This window comes from Tribolium madens, unplaced genomic scaffold, assembly GCF_015345945.1.
Source record: "Tribolium madens isolate multiple individuals breed KSU strain unplaced genomic scaffold, Tmad_KSU_1.1 Scaffold_96;HRSCAF=242;Tcas5.2_LG5, whole genome shotgun sequence".
Classification (NCBI taxonomy): Eukaryota; Metazoa; Arthropoda; class Insecta; order Coleoptera; family Tenebrionidae; genus Tribolium; species Tribolium madens.
This window is the reverse complement of record NW_025401068.1, coordinates 11,790,289-11,809,932: the sequence shown is the minus strand read 5'-3', so window position 1 is coordinate 11,809,932 and position 19,644 is coordinate 11,790,289. Positions and strand designations below refer to the sequence as shown.

At 32.7% G+C, this 19,644-nt stretch overlaps 3 protein-coding genes and 1 pseudogene across 7 annotated transcripts in view; 3 read left to right on the top strand and 1 right to left on the bottom strand.

Annotated features, from left to right (window-relative positions):
- The window catches only part of LOC123012859 (PDZ and LIM domain protein Zasp), a 15,380-nt gene extending 6,586 nt beyond the window's left edge, over positions 1 to 8,794 (top strand). For 2 of the 5 annotated variants that reach the window (XM_044411039.1, XM_044411038.1), the window contains exons 4-8: positions 3,463 to 3,609; positions 3,684 to 3,734; positions 3,849 to 3,937; positions 4,772 to 4,916; positions 8,254 to 8,794. In XM_044411039.1, coding sequence (XP_044266974.1) covers positions 3,463 to 3,609; positions 3,684 to 3,734; positions 3,849 to 3,937; positions 4,772 to 4,916; positions 8,254 to 8,382 — 561 coding nt within the window. In that variant the 3' untranslated portion in view covers positions 8,383 to 8,794. Of the gene's footprint in view, positions 1 to 3,462; positions 3,610 to 3,683; positions 3,735 to 3,848; positions 3,938 to 4,771; positions 4,951 to 8,253 lie in introns of all 5 variants that reach the window. The other 3 variants (XM_044411042.1, XM_044411041.1, XM_044411043.1) reach the window with 3 other exon arrangements.
- Positions 8,795 to 8,821: 27 nt separating this feature from the next.
- LOC123012858 (isovaleryl-CoA dehydrogenase, mitochondrial) lies at positions 8,822 to 14,519 on the bottom strand. Its single transcript, XM_044411037.1, has 6 exons — positions 14,299 to 14,519; positions 12,840 to 12,966; positions 11,043 to 11,227; positions 10,483 to 10,995; positions 10,263 to 10,431; positions 8,822 to 8,984 (listed from the first exon to the last, which is right to left on the bottom strand). Exons 1-6 carry the CDS (start codon positions 14,422 to 14,424, stop codon positions 8,851 to 8,853), a joined length of 1,254 nt encoding a protein of 417 aa, XP_044266972.1. The 5' UTR covers positions 14,425 to 14,519; the 3' UTR covers positions 8,822 to 8,850.
- Positions 14,520 to 16,165: 1,646 nt separating this feature from the next.
- LOC123013059 (leucine-rich repeat-containing protein 15-like) lies at positions 16,166 to 17,547 on the top strand. Its single transcript, XM_044411371.1, has one exon. The coding sequence runs from the start codon at positions 16,166 to 16,168 to the stop codon at positions 17,522 to 17,524; it is 1,359 nt and encodes a 452-aa protein (XP_044267306.1). The 3' UTR covers positions 17,525 to 17,547.
- Positions 17,548 to 17,997: 450 nt separating this feature from the next.
- The window catches only part of LOC123013971, a 3,777-nt pseudogene continuing 2,130 nt past the window's right edge, over positions 17,998 to 19,644 (top strand).

Genomic DNA, 19,644 nt, shown 5'->3' with positions numbered 1-19,644 from the left:
GCACATTTTTGAGATAAAAAAATTTAAACAAGTTAAAAAATTATAAAATTAAATCGAAAGCCCAAAAATAAATTCAAATAGATGTTATTTCGTTTGTTTCGGTAGATTCAACTGGTTTTTGAGTAAAATTAAAGCAAAAGCAAGCAGGGAAACCACAAAATTTGGTCGCAAATGCTTTTAGTTGGACTTTTTGTAATTACAATTATACGACAAAATAGGCAATTTCGATTTTTACACCAAATTTGCCGGAAATATTAAATTTATATTTGAGAGAAGCAAAATACAATCCAAAATACAATAAAATGACGACAGAATTCTGTTATAGCCTTCCTAACGTCGGGCGTTAAACGTTTCTTCTTTGTACATAATTAAAAATAACTATTAAGCACGTTTCTTCTTCTTCTTAATTCTTTTGTAGACCTCAACTGCTGGATAAGCACGTTTTTTGTTCTAAAATCTGAAATTTTGTGTGAGATACCGCCAAAACAAACCAAAAAATCAAACAAATTAATTTGAAAATTATATTATTTTTGCACATCTTAAACATTTTAGCACTTTATCAGCTAAAAATGCAATTATTTTGTAAAATTTTGTCAAAAATAAACCGAAAAAGCACAGAATTAGGCCAAAAATGATGTCACTTTAGATTTTTTCGAAAATTTTTTTTGGCTGAAAACTCTGAGAACTCTAAATTGTTAGAAAAAGAGATTGGATCATATTTTTACGTAACTCCTTGTTTTAACCACTCAGTTTATGTAAAAACGTAAACTTTCGACACTATTGGAAAGATTCAAGTCGTAGTCTTTAATCTGGTGAATTTTATTTTTTTGGGCTGGGAACACTGATTGCTAAAATAAAGATATCCAGCCACTACAGTTACTGAGCAATAAACAAATAAACTGTCAAAATTGAAAAAACTTTTGTTACAACTTTAAAAATTTATATTTACTACATTTTGGAAATGATTGTTGTGTAAATGGCAGATCCACTTATAGCGAGGCCACTCTGTATATCCATTATGTTTTGTGAATGGCCCATCAGCAAAGTTTCGCCTCTGTTTATTTTTACCTCCAAGTATTTCATAATTCCCTAATTGGCCGTCTTCCAAAAACTATGAGGTTATTCAAGTAATTAAGTACAATATTTCCCGAATACGTATTATCACTCCATCAAACATAATTCTAAGAAAACCACCTGTTTTGCTACAAATGAGTCGTCTGTTTTGCAAACGCCCCGCTGAAAAAACCGACCTAGTGCGAGCAATTTCGCTGAAATCGTGGCTGTTTACACGACTGAAAGTGCTGAAATATCGATGGCGTTGGTGGGGCAGTTTTTCGCGAATTCTAACTCAGTCACAGACAGGTATTCATTAAGAGCGGTGATTAGCGATCATGATTTTGTCGAGGACCCCTTCCAGGGAGCATTTTGCCCCGAACGAAAGCGCCAAGTTGTGGGTAAGCCTCTTGATAAGCGAGCATTTTAGAATAGACACCCACTCGAGCGATCTCGATATTTTCGAATTGGGTTAATTCTCACAAATGGCGTATTTTTAGGCCGGATGTTTGGGTTTTTTGATAGATGGTCGCCGTTTTTCGAATTTTTGATGGGTGGTTACGTCACCCATCTGTTCTAGAATTTACCAAAATAAACTCACTCTGGAATTGCGTCGGTGCGGCGGATTTTTCTGGAATTTCGCGTCTTTGACAAACTAAATTTCAAAATCTAGTAATCTTAAGCTTTAAGGTTGGTACGATGCCCCAAAAAAGGAACATCAAATTTTTGATAGTTCACTGTAAATCAAGCTTTAACGTCAAATTTGACTTTTCAAAACCTCCAAAATGTCAAATGTCACTGACAAATTGACTGTATCTTTGAAGCTAAACAAATAAAAGTTTATTTCTTGAATCCTGGACGTGTAGGGAGATTGTTTCTAGGGCAATAGTTGCTATGAAAAATGTGTGTCGTTTCGTAATGGTTTTAACAATTGTAGTCAACATTTCTGTAATTTAATCTGTTCTAACCTCACTTTTTGTGTACTTCAAAGTATGTTTACAGCGTTGCCAGAATGTTGCAAACGATAAGTATCAAATGGAGTGGATAGATCGTACCAAAACAAAACAAAATAAAAAGTATTAACATTCACATAATGTGTATTTGGCTGAGAATATAAATTATTATTTGTTTACAAGTAAATACAGGTGTTCCGTTTTTATTGTTACAAATTTAAACAGGTGATAGGATATTCAATTCTAAGACAAAAATTTTCTATAAACATGTATCGAAAAATGCTTGGTAAGGGAGCTACACCCCCTGAAAGGGGGCTAATAGGTTTTTGCTAATATTTCAGAAACCATTTAAGATAAAATTACAAAATTTGGTACAGATGATAATCTTTATACACCTAAACGAATTCAAACATCAAATGTCAAAATTTTTTATCAGGGGCGTACGAAACTGGTGGGGTTTAGGGTAAAAAAATATCCTAACTGTTTTGGCTCTAGTTTCTTTAGTTATGCATTAACCAAAATGGTGCTCACTTTGAACAACTCCTTTAGATTTAGGCAAATTCATTTAATTAATGTTATTATTGTTACTGTAATGTAATGTTAATTGGTTGATGTTGATTAAAAAATATGAATTTCTTGCTTTTATTATTCTGTAAATTATGATTTATTTGAATGTTGTATTGGTGTGTAACATAAATTTTAAATTAATTTTATTCAAAAACAATAAGTCGTATCGACACAAGAGAGACTTTTCTGTGATAAACTATCGAACTTAAGATTTTGTTGCTGAAAGTACGGAAAAACTAAAGCCAAAATAAATATGGTATTTTTTTACCTTAAACTCCCCCAGTTTCGTACATCCCTGATTAAAAATTTTAACATTTGATGTTTGAATTCGTAAAGGTTATCATCTGTACCAAATTTTGTAATTTTATCTTAAATAGTTTCTGAAATATTAGCAAAAACATATTAGCCCCCTTCCAGGGGGTGTAACTCCCTTACCACGCATTTTTCGATACATGTTTATAGGAAACTTTTGTCTTAGAATTAAATATCCAGTCACCTGTTTAAATTTGTAACAATAAAAATGGAACAGCCTGTATAAATATATAGTAAAAAAATGTAGTATCAATTTGGTACTATAGTATCACAACTGGCAACACTGTATGTTTAGCTTCAGCACAGTCTCGTCTGTGACGTCACGACTAATAGCGTGTATTAAGTTGCTAAGGGCTGTTTTACATTCTATATCAAGATAAAGCAAATATTTAAAGTTATTAAAATAATGCGTTAATTTTTTTCAGTTCTCAACACATTGTTATTATCACTAATTATCAATTTACCAAAAATAGAAGACACAATTTATTTGAAAAAAAATCTAGGATGGCAATAGTCTTGCCAACCGATTTTTGTTCTGTTTTTCCCACTGTATCTGTGACGCCGCCCTCTGTTGTAGCCTTACCGTACCACCCCTCTGGTACTCCCCGGAGCCAAAGTGAAGCGTGAACCCGGCCCAACGGAGAGTTATTTACGCCACCACCCCAACCCCGCCGTAAGGGCGCCCCCACACCACCTTGATCCCGAACTTTTAATCAAACAAAAGGTGACCAACGTGTTTAACCACTCTTTAAACTAACCTTATTTTTTGACAACAAACTGATTTTTTGTTTAAAACAGGTTACCAACACAGTTTTGGAAAGATTAGCTACCAACGATCCGAATAAACAGGTTATTATATTTTTGTTTTGTTTTTTGAAAAGTGTCAAAACTGGACGAGACACTATCTTTGCTAATTTTTTTGTTTTGTTATTGGAATTTTTTCTCATTTGGATTTTTTTGTAGATTGTCCACAAGCAATTCAACTCCCCGATCAATTTATACAGCGAGCCAAACATTGCTGACACCATTCAAAAACAAACTGGCATAAATCCGTAAGTTATGACGCTATTTCTGGTTTTGTCCCCATTCTGACTTTTTTGAAATTGACAAGTGTCGCCAACATAAAAGAAAAAAACTAGATACACGTTTTGTCGGACTTGAGAACATTTAATTAAAATAAAGAGTGTGGCAGCGTGCCAACTTGATAAAATATTGAAGAATGCATAAAGAAGGTCAGTTAAATTTTATTAAATACATGACGCGCAAAATTAGTGTTTATATGGTTGGCAATACCGAAAAAATGTGTGCATTGGAGCCAAGGTCAGGTGTGCTATTTTCGTCCAGGTGCCCACCCTGATTGAAACCACAAATTTCACATAAACTCTGCAAAAATAAACTTTTCATTTAAGAAGAAATGAAATAGATCAAGGTCAACATGTGTTTTTTGTCAAGCAAATGTTTAAGTGGGCGTGCCCTAGCCACGCCCATTTGTTTATTTTCACCGAAAACTTCAGTCTGAAGTTGGAGTTTTGTGGTTCAGTGACCTGTCACATAATCACTTTGACACTTAATTTTTTGATAAAACTGAAAATAGCAGATTTGGATACGGTCCAAAACACATCAGAAAAAAGTCTATAGAATATTACATACATATAATAAAGCGTATACACAAAGTGTTTTTGGTTTTACCTTGAATTTAAGTAACATTATGCGCACCTAACTAAAATTTTATCGATCTGGCCGCGGTCCCAAATGGCCCAATTCCAAATGTTCATGATCTTGTGTACTTGCAAGAAAACTTGTCGATGAAAGCAAATTCCATTTCGTTTAAAGCTCAAGATCATCGACCAAAATGCTTGGAAAAATACACTTTTGTTGATTTCTAGAATTCGCAAACAAGTCAAGTTCAATCCGGCCGAAAGTGAAACCTACAAAGCCCTCCAAGAGGAGCAGTTGGGCGAAACGGTTCAAGAAGTGAATGTTCCACCCCAAAGCCGCATCTATGCTCCCAACAAGACAATCCCGGCCAAGGTAAACAGCAATAATTAGCACCGCTTCTTGCCAAGTACGTCACTGCTGCTTTTGCAACGCTGCAACGTAGTGCGAGTCTGTGTTTAATTCCACCAAAACCCACTTTCAGATAATGGTGCTGAAATTAAGTTGGCATGACTGTAAATAACGTCGAGTTGGCAACATTGACTATCAAACTCAAACGTCACAATTTCATAGTCAACTGTCATTCATTCCAATGGCGACTACTTCAAACAACCCAGTCATATTATTCAATGTTGCCAACTGTATCAAGATAATGACCCGGCGCATCCACCATATTCATTAAATTTCTAGTTAAAATAGCCTGCGATGTAGAAATCAGTTGGCAACATTGACTATCAAACTCAAATGTCACAATTTTATAGTCAACTGTCATTCCCTACCGACGGGCAGCTGCTGGCATAGCCGGCACTTGAAACAACCTAATCAGTAATCATTAATAATTCAATGTTGCCAATAGATTTTTTCTTGTCTCTACCTTGTTCAATGTTGCCAACTATAATAACCCGACCATCCATCATGTTGAATAAATTTCTAATAAAATAGCCTGCGATATTGAAATCAGTTTTATTGCCAATTGATAATATTCCGTCGCATCCACCACCCTTAATTAAATTTCTGGTCAAGAAGCCTGTGATATTGAAATCAAGTTGGCAACATTGACTATTTATTACGACGGGCCGCCGCTTTAAACAACCCATTCACCAAGAATTCAGTGTGGTTTTCACATCATTCAATGTTGCCAACTGCCAACTCATAATAACCCAGCGCATCCACCATCTTCGATTAAATTTCTGGTTAAAGCAACCTGCGATATACAGGGTGCACCAGAACTCGCGCCCCAGAGAAAAATGCCATGTAAGGTAGATACCAGGAACATGGAAAAATGTTAAAAATTCTATCTATAAAAATTTTGAAGTTATGAGAGTTTAAATTTTGCACCATGATTTTATTTATTTCTGTTTGAAAAATAGTTTTCCAAGTTTTTTTGCTACAGGCTATTAGAAGAGGATACAAGGAAGCTCTATCCTTAATTGTAACTCTGTTTAATGTTATTTGTGGCTTTTATTGGCAATTTTTTTTTATTTTTACTAAATAATTATAAAAAAACATAACAATATCATCAAATATCATTAAATAGACATGAAAAAATGTCAAATGTCAAAATTTTTTGAAAGAGAATTTTTTAAACATTTTTTTCATGTTCCTGGTATCTTATCTTACTTGAATTTTTTCTCTGGGGCGCGAGTTCTGACGCACCCTGTATAAATCATTTGGCAATATTGACTCTCAAACTCAAATGTCAAAATTTTATAGTCAGCTGTCATTCATTTCCGACGCACAGTGGGACGGAAAGCACCAAAAGAGCGACATCGCAACGGCTCAAATTAAAATTGTATTTTATAACTTAAAAGACTAGAAAAATTGATTTATAAAAACCTTCCAAAGTATGTGAGAAAGCAGTGAATTAAGCGAAAATAGATTTCCTGCCATTTTCCTCAAATAGTTGATTTGAAGTCCTGCTAATTTTGTGGAATTTTGGATGATTGTTGATTATTATTCTACGCCATTCAAAAAAATATACCAGGTGAATAAAAAGTATGGAACCAAACGTTTTTTGCTTAAACTATTTATTTTTTGAAAAAACTAATTGATGAGTGATAAAGTACTATAGAAAGGTGATAATTTAGCAAGAATAAAATTTTTCGAGATTTTCTTTTGTTTTTGAGTTCTACAAAAAAATTTTTTTTTTAATGGCAACCCACTATAAAATCATTTTTCTCATAAAAGCTATACTCCAAGGATTACAACTATCCGCTTTATATTTAATTTTTTCAAAAAAATTTTTACACATAAATTGCCAATTTTGACAAAAAAATGGCATAGCTCAAAAACAAAACAAAATTTCGTTCTGAAAATACGGTCACATTTTTTATATTACTTTATTTTATATTAATTATTATTTGCTGGAGGCAAATGATTAAAAATAAAACCGCTTGGTTCCATACTTTATATTCACCCTGTATATATATTTCCAGAAAGTGTTTTATATTTCACTGTTTTCCATTTTTGGTTATAAAAATATGTTTTTTAATGGCATTTTCACAAAGACATCACTTTAAAAAAAGTCCCATGTTGTTCGGGAAAACGGACTTTGTGCTCTTTTTCTCTAGGTGTTAAGTGAGAGAAATTCATAATAATCACATCCGCCGCAATCCGCCTAGGGTTGGTATGACATATTTGAAGTCTGAAGTCGTGATCATAATATCAAAAATGGACTGCCTCACTAATTTTTAATCTTGAAAAAATGTATGTTCAAGTAAAACTACGTTGATTAGGATTGTGAAGATGATTTTTTGATGGATTAAATCGCATTAGGGGCGTCCTAAACTAGAGGAGTATAGGGTAAAACAAATTTAATTTTAAATTTTTATGATGTGTATACAGGGTGCGCCAGAACTCGCACCCCAGAGAAAAATTTCAAGTAAGATAAGATACCAGGAACATGGAAAAAATATTTAAAAAATTCTTTTTGACATTTATTTTTTGACATTTGACATTTTTTATGTCTATTTAATGATACTGATGATCCTGTATATGTTTTTTTTTACAATTATTTAATAAAGGTACAAAAATTTTGCCAATAAAAGCCACAAATAACATTAAACAGACTTACCATTTAGGATACAGCTTCCTTGTTTCCTCTTTAAATAGCCTATAGCAAAAAAAACTTGGAAAATTATTTTTCCAAGAGAAATAAATAGAGTCAAAGTGCAAACTTTAAACACTCATAACTTCGAAATTTTTATAGATAAAATTTTTTTAACATTTTTCCATGTTCCTGGTATCTTACCTTATATGGCATTTTTCTCTGGGGCGCGAGTTCTGGCGCACCCTGTATTCTGTAAATTTATAACAATTAAAGTGTTTCTTTATTTAATATTTTTTAATTCTCTCACATATTATCAAACTTCCAACGAAAATAAAATCAGAAATTCTGGATAAAATAGGGTACCCATTTATAGAAAAAAATACATGTAGAAATGTGTGTAGATAGATACAAGGATACAAGGTTTGAGCCAAATTTTCTTAATGTTCTTAATTTTCGTGAAAATTTCATATTCGTGTTCCTCATTCCTGAAAATATAGGAACAACCTAATCACTACAATAATTCATTGTTATCAATAGATTTTTTTTAATGTTGCCAACTCAATTTTAGTCACAGGCCACTTTCCAAAATGCATGGTGCTTCTTCAAACTTTTGTTTAGTCCAGTTTGTGTTTTTTCCTGTGTTGGAATTGATTTTTTTTCCAGAAATCGTCCCATCACGTTGTCAACCAGAACCCATCCTTCAGCAACTCCCTCGGCGAGCCTGAAGTGATTCAACAGAGCGGATCGTTCAAAAGGCTGATGTGGAGCGTCCTTCCTGAAAGCAGCTACTAATCGCTGAAAAAAATTCATCCCCGAACTGAAACGACGAATATTTTAGAAATGTTCGAATTTAGTTTTAGGAAAATATCTATCAAATTTGATCGTGCAAATACGTAGAGCCCTTTTAACATCCGATTAATTTGACAGGTGTTACCCGAATGAAATACTTTTTCTTATTTTGAGCTTAGCTTAAGATGTATGTTGCTTAAAAGTCGACGTCTTGCGATTTGTGTTGAGTCAAGTTGCAACGATCCACGACGAAATTTTTTTTCGTTGTATTATATTTTTCAATTTTATTAAACGAGTGAATCTAGTCAGATATGTAGGTAGGTTAGAACTCTTAACGTTCACTAAGTCGTAATTATAGAAGGATTGTTATTTTTGTGCCATAATTTATATATCAAATAAACATATTTCTGTAAAGCACCCGATTTTCAATGAAACACAATTCTTGCACAAAACAGTTTATTGGAAAAATATTTATGAGTATTCAGAATTGAGCGTTCTTCCAATGAGCAGTCTTCGAATTTCGGACGTCCCGGCGCCGATTTCGTACAATTTGGCGTCTCGGAGAAGTCTTCCGGTTGGGTAATCGTTGATGTAACCGTTGCCACCTCAAATAAATTGGCAATGTACTCTTTTTCATTTTAATGTGCATCAAGTAGGTTGTAGAAGTCTAAATGCTTCTTTAAATTAGAGGCCGATTCACACAAAAAGTGTCATTAATGTCATTCAGAACAAATCTAATCACATTAATAATGACAAAAATCTTTATGTTTTCCACCCTATATTCATTAGATACGTTGTCAATTTTAATTATTTTTGCTACCTATTATTTGAGAAAATAATTTTTAGGGAAGATTGAGGTTGGGATTGTTTGAATTTTCGCATGGTTGCCACCTTAAAATGCTCACTTTCAACGACTACTTCGATGCACATTAATATGAAAACGATTATACAGGGCTGTTCCGTTTTTATTGTTACAAATTTAAACAGGTGATAGGATATTCAATTCTAAGACAAAGCTTCCTATAAACATGTATCGAAAAATGACTGGTAAGGGAGCTACCCCCCTGGAAGGGGGCTAATAGGTTTTTGCTAATATTTCAGAAACCATTTAAGATAAAATTACAAAATTTGGTACAGATGATAACGTTTATACATCTAAACGAATTCAAACATCAAATGTAGAAATTTTTAATCAGGGGCGTACGAAACTGGTGGGGTTTAGGGTAAAAAAATACCCTATCTATTTTGGCTTTAGTTTCTTTAGTTATGCGTTGACCAAAATGGTGGTCACTTTGAAAACTCCTTTAGATTTAGGCAAATTCATTTAATTAATGTTATTATTGTTACTATAATGTAATGTTAATTAGTTGAGGTTGATTAAAAAATATAAATTTCTTGCTTTTATTATTCTGTAAATTCTGATTTATTTGAATGTTGTATTGGTGTGTAACATAAATTTTAAATTAATTTTATTCACAAACAATAAGAGACTTTTCTGTGATAAACTATCGAATTTAAAATTTTGTTGCTGAAAGTACCGAGAAACTAAAGCTAAAATAAATAAGGTATTTTTTTACCTTAAACTCCCCCCAGTTTCGTACGCCCCTGATTAAAAATTTCGACATTTGATGTTTGAATTCGTTTAGGTGTATAAAGGTTATCATCTGTACCAAATTTTGTAATTTTATCTTAAATGGTTTCTGAAATATTTGCAAAAATATATTAGCCCCCTTCCAGGGGGTGTAGCTCCCTTACCAAGGATTTTTCGAAACATGTTTATAGGAAACTTTTGTCTTAGAATTGAAAATCCTATCACCTGTTTAAATTTGTAACAATAAAAACGGAACATCCTGTATGTGAAATTGGCACCGTTGCCAACTTACCTAATATTTGCACCGCATCCAAAGCCATCTGAGTCGCTTTCTCAGCACAGTATAGAATGACTCCAGCGCAGTCCTTGCTGTTGACTTTCTTGTTATCGCAAGCTTTGGCAACGTTGTACAAGTAACTTCGACACGCCCCTAGCGTGGTGTACATGTCGGCCATTTTCCCCTACATTCAAGATCGCCAATGTTGCCAACTTAATAAATTTGAATCACTGACCTGTATGAGTTGGAATTCGCCAATCCTGGTCTGGAATTGCTTCCTCACGTGGGCATACGAGAAAGTGATATCGCAGCAAGCTTGCATGATCCCCAAGGGCCCCCCCGCCAAGACAAGTCTCTCCAAATCCAACCCACTCATCAAAACGTACACCCCTTTATTTTCCGCCCCTAATAGATTCTCCTTGGGGACTTTACAATCCTCGAAAATCAGCTCGCTGGTGTTTGAACCCCTCATCCCCAGCTTGTCCAATTTGGGGCCGGCTTTGAACCCCGGGAATGTCTTTTCGATGATGAAGGCCGAAATGCCGTGTTGGGGCTTCTTGGCGTGGGGGTCGGTCACGGCGTAGACGACGAGCACGTCGGCGTCGGGGCCGTTCGTGATCCAGAATTTGGTGCCGTTGAGGATGTAAAAATCGCCCTTTTTCTCGGCGCGGAGCTTCATGGAGACGACGTCCGAGCCGGAGTTGGGCTCGGACATGGCGAGGGCCCCCATGTGCTCGCCGGAACAGAGCTAAGAGGTGGTTAAAACGGTGATTGGGACGTGGAGAAGAGGCTTACCTTCGGGAGGTACTTTTGTTTTTGGGCTTCGGTGCCGTTGCGGTGGATTTGGTTGACGCAGAGGTTTGAATGGGCACCGTAGCTGAGGGCTATGGCGGAGCAAGCACGGGAGAGTTCTTCCATGATGACCACGTGGTCGGTGTAAGAGCCCCCCGTGCCCCCGTATTCGGGGTTAACAGTTATTCCTGTAACGGTGATTCTAATTATTAATAATTTACTTTTATTTTTCAAAATATGTATTTAAAACTCCGGTGAGTGAATGTAAAGCAAGCTTTAACGTCAAATTTGACTTTTCAAAATTCCCTAAACGTCAAAACATAACATGACATTAAATTGAAAGTGACGTTACTATCTAAGGGCTATTTTACGTTGTCAATAACCTTTATGTCCCATTTTTTGCCAATGTGAAAAACGTTGTTTTGACATTTAAAATTGAAAGCCGTCATCCGACTTTTCATAAAGTTAAAAGAGGCACAAAAAATAAAGCATCAAATTTTTGACACTAGGAAAATTTACTGTGAAGCAAGCTTTAACGTCAAATTTGACTTTAGAAAATTTCCAAAACGTCAAAATGACAAAAATCACGTGACATTAAATTGAAAGTAGCTGAGGGCTAGCACGGGAGAGTTCTTCCATGATGACCACGTGGTCGGTGAAAGAGCCCCCAGTGCCCCCGTATTCGGGATTAACAGTTATTCCTGTAAAAGTGATTCTAATTATAAATAATTTACTTTTATTTTTCAAAATATGTATAAAAACTCTGGTGAGTGAGTGTACAGTTGGAGACGAAATACTTTGGTCGTCACTTTTCTGACGCTTTAATGTAATTCAAGCTTTAACGTTAAAATGAATGACAATTTCAAATTAATGACAGCTAATATATTTTACTATCAAAAATGTGTACATACAACTTGTCATCTATGAGTGACAGTAGCTAAAAATAAGGTTAACAGTCCTAAAGCATGCTTTACAATTTAATGTCACTTAAGTGACATTGACGACCAAAGTATTTTGTCTCCAACTGTAAAGCAAGCTTTAACGTCAAAATTGACTTTAGAAAATTTCCAAAACGTCAAAATGACAAAAATCACGTGACATTAAATTGAAAGTAACTGAGGGCTATGGCGGAGCAAGCACGGGAGAGTTCTTCCATGATGACCACGTGGTCGGTGTAAGAGCCACCCGTGCCCCCGTATTCGGGGTTAACAGTTATTCCTGTAACGTTGATTCTAATTATAAATAATGTACTTTTAATTTTCAAAATATGTATTAAAAACTCCGGTGAGTGAGTGTAAAGCAAGTTTTAACGTCAAAATTGACTTTTCAAAATTCCCAAAACGTCAAAACATAACATGACATTAAATTGAAAGTGACGTTACTATCTAAGGGCCGTTTTACGTTGTCAATAACCTTTGTGTCCCATTTTTTGTCAATGTGAAAAAAAAACATTGTTTTGACATTTAAACTTAAAAGGCGTCATCCGACTTTTCGTAAAGTTAAAAGAGGCACAAAAAATAAAGCATCAAATTTTTAACATTTTATGAAAATTTACTGTGAAGCAGCTTTAACGTCAAATTTGACTTTAGAAAATTTCAAAAACGTCAAAATGACAAAACATCACGTGACATTAAATGGAAAGTGAGGTTGCTATCTAAGAACCGTTTTACATTATTAATGTCGATAGAATGACCTTTCTGCCCCATATTTTACCTACCACGTAAAAATAATTTTTGATAAACATTTATCAAAGATATTTCAAAATTTTTATAAATAATGTATTAACCATACAACACTTACCTAAAACGCCCAAATCTCCGAGTTTTTTCCAAAAATTCCTCAGATCACTAAATGCATTCTTCTTATCGATTTCATTCGCCCTGGGAGCTAGTTCTTTTTGTGTAAAATTAAATACCGTTTCTCGTAGCTATAACCAAAAAATCAGTCATTGTTTTTGATTCATACTGTATACTTATGGCAACAAATTATCAAGTATTTTTGATTAGTAAAAATAATAAATGCACAGCAAAAATAATAAATGCTCAATAAAATAAAAAATGCACAGTAAAAATAATAAATGCACAGTAAAAATATTAAATACACAGTAAAAATAGTAAATGTACAGTAAAGGAAACGAATGAATGTCTAGTAAAACTAATTCATTTAATATTCACTCATTTACAAAAAAATGTTTCCGAGCAAAACTGGAATGTTGCACGATGATTAAACTGATTATTATCATTTGTGCACAATTTTCAGCTCTTGCTAAAATCATTCTTGCGTAGGGGCCCTTGCTAATATGTACATACAGGCTGCGCCAGAACTCGCGCCCCAGAGAAAAATTTCAAGTTAGATAAGATTCCAGGAACATGGAAAAAATGTTTAAAAAATTCTATCTGTCAAAAAATTTTGACATTTATTTTTTGACATTTGACTTTTTTATGTCTATTTAATGATACTGATGATCTTGTATATGTTTTTTACAATTATCTAGTAAAGATACAAAAATTTTGCCAATAAAAGCCACAAATAACATTGAACAGAGTTACAATTTAGGATACAACTTCCTTGTTTCCTCTTTTAATAGCCTATAGCAAAAAAACTTGGAAAATTATTTTTCCAAAAGAAATAAAGAGAGTCAAAGTGCAAAACTTAAATTCTCATAATTTCAAAATTTTTATAGAGAAAATTTTTTTAACATTTTTTCCTTATGTCATTTTCTCTTGGGCGCGAGTTCTGGCGCAGCCTGTATACCACCCTACAATAATAAATAACATTCTAGTGCAGCGGCCCCACATTGTTATGTAACCAAGACTGAAAATTCCTTAAATGTTATGTTATTTTGCTAAATGTGATTAAACTTACTGAGGGTTAATTATTTTTACTGTGTAAAATATTATATTATACTGATCATTTTTTTACTGTGCAAAAATTAATTAAATACTGATCATTAATCATTTTATACTGATCAAAATTGAATTATTTACTGAGCGCTTTATTATATACTACCCTATACTTATTGTCAGTAGCCATGGAAACGCAAATCTTAAATAAACAAGATTAAGGGCGCGAAATTTAAACCGTTGACATGTGCGTTGAAATCGTTGACCCTTTTTTTCATTGATAACAATAAAATTAATTATTTCGTTGAATGTCATGCAAGAAATTGTTTTAATGAAGGTCTGTGTCGCAATTATTGACGTATTAGTTTTTGATTTAAGTGATACAGAAATGAATGTGAAGAGACTCGATAACTTGCCTGGATTTGCTCGTTTGTGAGGCCAAAAATATGTTCGTCGATGGGATAGTGTTGGGAGACAGTTCTGCAGTTCACTGTAGTGACTTTTGTAAAGTTTCGTAAAAGGGATGATAGTCGATAAGCCATTATTCACTGTTTTTAATAACCTAAATGGACTGAGTGTGTTGAAAGAATGATAATAAATTTTTATCAAGGTTGTTTCTGTAATCACAATTGCTTGTTTTCACGTATAGGCAAGAAGCAATACACTTGGGCAAACTTTGTATACAACGCATTATTTAAATTGCATGAAAAAAATACAGTAACATAAGTAGGTAATCTACAATACGCCAAAAATAAATCAAAAAATTCTTCCGTACAGTTTTTTTATAAAAAAATAAAATAGCCAAAAATACAGGTTTTTTTAAATTTATTTTTAAACGGCACAGACAAAAAATTTGAAATTTATATACATTGCTGATAAGGCCATCAAAAAGCTATGATATTTTTTTCAGAATTTTTAAATAACGATTTATTTTTTTATTCAATATAGTTCAACTTTAAATAATTTATTATTATTATTATTGTGAGGATCTGAAGTATGTGTAAATAAAAAGTACCTACTGGGAAGTGAAATGAAAATGATTCAATCAGTGTGATTTATGAGACAAGAATTATATTAATTATAAAACTATACAGAAAATAATTAAAAGTTAAAAAAACTATGTTTTCCTACAATTTCTTCTTAAAAACATTAATAATAATAAAAAGTTTTTCAAATTTACAGTTTAACATTATAATAAAGCTTTTTACCTTTGTACTGTATAAAATCAATTTTTTTCAATTTAATAATTAAATTTTCAATTTTACAAAAGTAAAATAATGGGACCGTTTTTAGGTTCCAAAATTTCAAAAATTTGTGCACTTTTACAGGCTCTTAATAGGATTAAAACTTATCAAGATTCGATTAATTTCGAAGTTTTCAATTTTTAGATTTTTGTCATAATTTTTTTCAGGGTTCGGTACCCGGAGCTAATAACCCTGGAATTATTGGCGTCAGTTCCTTATATTGAAAAGCACATTTTTTTATTTTTTTAATTTAATTTCTTTTTTTTTAATTTTTTTCATATAAAAAAAACATTGTCCTACGATAAATAGTTATCGAGAAAATTGCTGATAACATCCAAAATATAGGATCGCTAAAAAGTGTGGATACAGTTAAATATTATAAAAACTATTTATCAAAACTTATTCAAATTTGGTATATGCTTAAAAGGCTTATAGCCTCAGATGTTTATCAAACTTCTATTTTCTTTTGTTCTGGAGATACAAGGCTAATTTATTTTTAATGTCAAGAAGAGTCAAATTCAATATTTCTAAAAAGAGTTCTGTGAAATAACACATGCATACCTTATTTAAAAAAAATATATCGAACTAATTAAATTTTGAAAAATGTAAATATTTTTTACCCTTAGAAATGTTGTCTTTTTCTGCTATTTTATTGGTTAATATTTGAAAAAAGAGAGGTGCATTGAATAGTAATTGTCGTTTTAAGCTAATGATTTTAGTTAATTGTATGCAAAATTAATTATTATCTGTTGTAAAAACACCAAAACTTGCCCTTTAATTTGTACAATTTGTTTAATTAAACTGAATAATAACAAGTAACAACAAAATAGGTCATTTATTTCAATTACAAACACTTTTAGGCCTATTTTTTTTTAATTGAAACAATTTTAGACAGATTTTTGGGTTATTATTTTTGTAAATCGCTGCAGTGCCCGAAATGAAGGTCATTTAAGATAAGGCACGAAAACAAACTCATTATGGAAGAGATAAACGTGCATTTAAAGTTTAATATCCAGTTTATTTCTCATTTAGTGTAATGATGCGTCTGGAAGTGCCTCTTTTAATTTTTGCCCTTACCATCGCAAGTGTTAAACCGAGTGAAATAACATTTGAAAATGTGACAGTTTGGATAAGTGCAGACGAAAAACTTGCAGAAATTGAGTCCTCAACCAGCCTCAAACAACACCTCCCTGACACTTCTCTCGACATAATCGCAATAACGGGGGAAATACCAGTTTTGTACGAAAATTCAGTCTCAAACATCTCCAATGTGAAGCACATTTACTTCCACGAAAACGAAATCCTTGACATTAAACCGGGAGCCTTCAAAAACCTGACTCTGGAGACCCTAGAAGTGGTTTACAGCAATTTAACCACCCTCAAAAATGGAATTTTCTCCAACGTTTCATTAAAAACACTCGAAATTACGTCAAATTTGCTCACAAAAATTGAGCCTTTTGAGGGTTTACCCACATTGAAAATTTTAGTTCTGCGTCACAATAATTTGGAAGACTTGGATGATGAGCACATTTTGGACCAACTCGTCGAATTGCAAGTTTTGGATTTGTCGTACAATAAAATTTCAGTGCTTCCCCGGAATTTGCTCGATAATTTGCACAAGTTAAAGACGTTTATGCTGCGGAAGAATAAGTTTTGGTACTTCCCCGAGATTTTCCCAAACTCGACTCAAATCGACATGTTGGAGTTGTCGTCGAATTTGATTTCGCAACTTCCTGGGGGCATTTTGGGTAATTTACAAAATCTGTCACGTCTCTACCTTTCATTCAATCATCTTGAGTCGATTCCCTCCAACGTCTTCAGTGGCCACCCAAATCTCAAAGAACTGGACTTGTCTTACAACAGAATATCTACCATTGCGTCCAATGCCTTCGACGACATGCCCCAACTAGTTAATATTAAACTTACGAGGAATAAATTGAAAAAATACGACCCAAACTGGTTTCACAACACTCCAAATTTGTATCAATTGCATTTGGCCAACAACGAGATTGAGGACCTTCCAGAAGGGGTTTTCAGGAATATTTTCAACGAAAAGAAGCAGTGGGTCTCTCTAAGTAGCAATAAAATTAAGACAATTTCTCCCAACGCGTTCAGAGGTTTTAAATATTTCGATACTTTGAATTTGGCGTATAACGAACTGGAGACTTGGGATGCCACTCTACTGGCTGATACTGAAGTGATTTTTTATTTAAATTTGGTACACAATAAAATTAAATGCGTGGGAGGTGATCTCGATCAAGCTTTTAAAGCTAATTTCACTTATTTGGGATTGAATCAGTTGACTCCTCAATGTTTGCAGAAAATTGTTGATTGGAGAGGAGATAAACTGGCTAAGGATAAACACGTAGTGTGCACCATCCCCTGTAATCTATATTAGATTGTTTTTGTTAATAATAAATAATAACAACTATTAATTTTGTTTTAATTGATGGGTGTTAGGCAACGTGTCTAACACGGGTGTTTTTTTGGTTGCATAGCACACGAATCTGCAGTTGGACGAAATGCAAGAAATCGAATGAAAATCGTTTTTTGGTGTTTTCGAGACACTTGGTTTTCATTTACAAGTTTTTCATTAAAAATATTAAAACACGAAGCTGAAATGAAGCTTTGTGATATACCGTGCGATCGAAAAATAATAAATTAGAGTAGGTGGTGATTAAAGTTTTTCAGATGGCAATCCTGATTTTTGACATCAAATGTCATTGGAAACTTTGAGAAGTTTGCGTTTTATTCATTTTGAGTGAAATAATATTCACTTTAGAGCAGAAAATTTGTATTGTTGCAAGTTATTACAAAAATGCTGTACAAGATGAAAAAATACCACTTTGTGTGGAAAATTTCCAGCAAAAGATGTTGCCAACTGTGGATTATTAATTTATTTTTTTTCGATCGGTATTACTACATCAAAACATTATAATAAAATAAACTAAAAGTCACATTTTTTTAGTTTTTCAAATTTATAGTTGTTGATGATTTAACATTGATAAAGCTTTTTATCTTTGTACTGAATACTTGACTGCCTATACCAACACTCAGTATTTTAAATATGATAAAACATATTAATTTTAGACTATGGAGAAATAAATAATGTATTTATTACTCTATGCTTCATAACTTAGACTGAAAACTCAAGAAAATCAATTTTTTTCAATTTAATTGACCCATGTTTATTTAAGATTTTTTTGTTTGTTTTGGTCCATACTATTACCTCCTGAAATATTTTATAATCTTTTCTTAACACCCTGCATATTTATGTAATTTTTTATTCTCTTGAAATGCATTTCGATTAATATTGAAGTTTTTAATTTTTAGATATTTGTCATAATTTTGTTGTTTTCGGTTCCCGGAGCGATCTATTGCCAATAACTCCGGAATTATTGGCGTCGGCTCCTTATGTTTAACACCGTTGAAAAGCACATTTACTTTTTCTATCATATAAAAAAATCATTATTCTACGATAAATAATTATCGAGAAAATTGCTAGTAAAGTCAAAAATATAAATTTGATAAACTATTGCGAATTTTGAAATTTTATTGACGACAATTGATTCTCCTGAACATTTTACATAAACATAGTTCAAACAATTTACAATATACAGCCTATCCCAAGTTTTAGAGCCGGCCCAGATACCAGGTACATGGAAAAAATGTTTAATAAATTCTATCTGTCAAAAAAATTTGACATTTATTTTTTGACATTTGACATTTTTTTATATCTATTTAAGGATACTGATGATCTTGTATATGTTTTTTTACAATTATTTAGTAAAGGGACAAAAATTTTGCCAATAAAAGCTACAAATAACATTGAACAGAGTTACAATTTAGGATACAGTTTCCTTGTTTCTTCTTTTAATAACCTATAGCAAAAAAACATGGAAAATTATTTTTCCAACAGAAATGAATAGAGTCAAAGTGCAAAATTTGAACCCTCATAACTTCGAAATTTTTATAGATAAAATTTTTTAAACATTTTTTCCATGTTCCTGGTACCTTACCTTATATGCCATTTTTCTCTGGGGCGCGAGTTCTGGCGCACCCTGTATAGACTTCAATTTAGTGCTTTGATATTGTTCAAAATTTTTTGCGTATGGCAGTGCGATAATAAGAACCAAATTTGGAAACAAAAAATTTCACTTAATGTTTCTAGTATTAATTGTGAAAATAGAATAATGCAAAACTTGATAGGTTTTGAGTAATTAACATTTTTTGCATATTAAACTTGATAAAAAATAAGTTCCATCCGGTAAGCAGATGGGTGAAGGTCGATCCTAATCGAATCTATTAAAGCTCATTAAAACGATTAATAAATCATTAATTAAATCATTATTGAATTGAAAACGATATGAATCACCTCTATTCTACCCTCTATTCTAAAACAACCTACAAGATAAAATACACAAATAAAGATCTCAGACTAGGTAATTTTTTAAATTTTCATATTTTTTCAATCTCATATTTTTATAAATATAAATCTATGCTAATATTTTTATTATA

Bases quoted from the DNA above. Each gene is read 5' to 3' on its own strand.
- LOC123012858 (XM_044411037.1), bottom strand. From the start codon at position 14,424: ATGGCTTATCGACTATCATCCCTTTTACGAAACTTTACAAAAGTCACT. The intron at 12,967-14,298 runs GCAAGTTATCGA...TTTTGGTTATAG, and splicing joins TCACAAACGAGCAAATCCAG to CTACGAGAAACGGTATTTAA. The intron at 8,985-10,262 runs GTAAGTTGGCAA...AATTTATTTGAG, and splicing joins GGATGCGGTGCAAATATTAG to GTGGCAACGGTTACATCAAC.
- LOC123013059 (XM_044411371.1), top strand. From the start codon at position 16,166: ATGCGTCTGGAAGTGCCTCTTTTAATTTTTGCCCTTACCATCGCAAGT.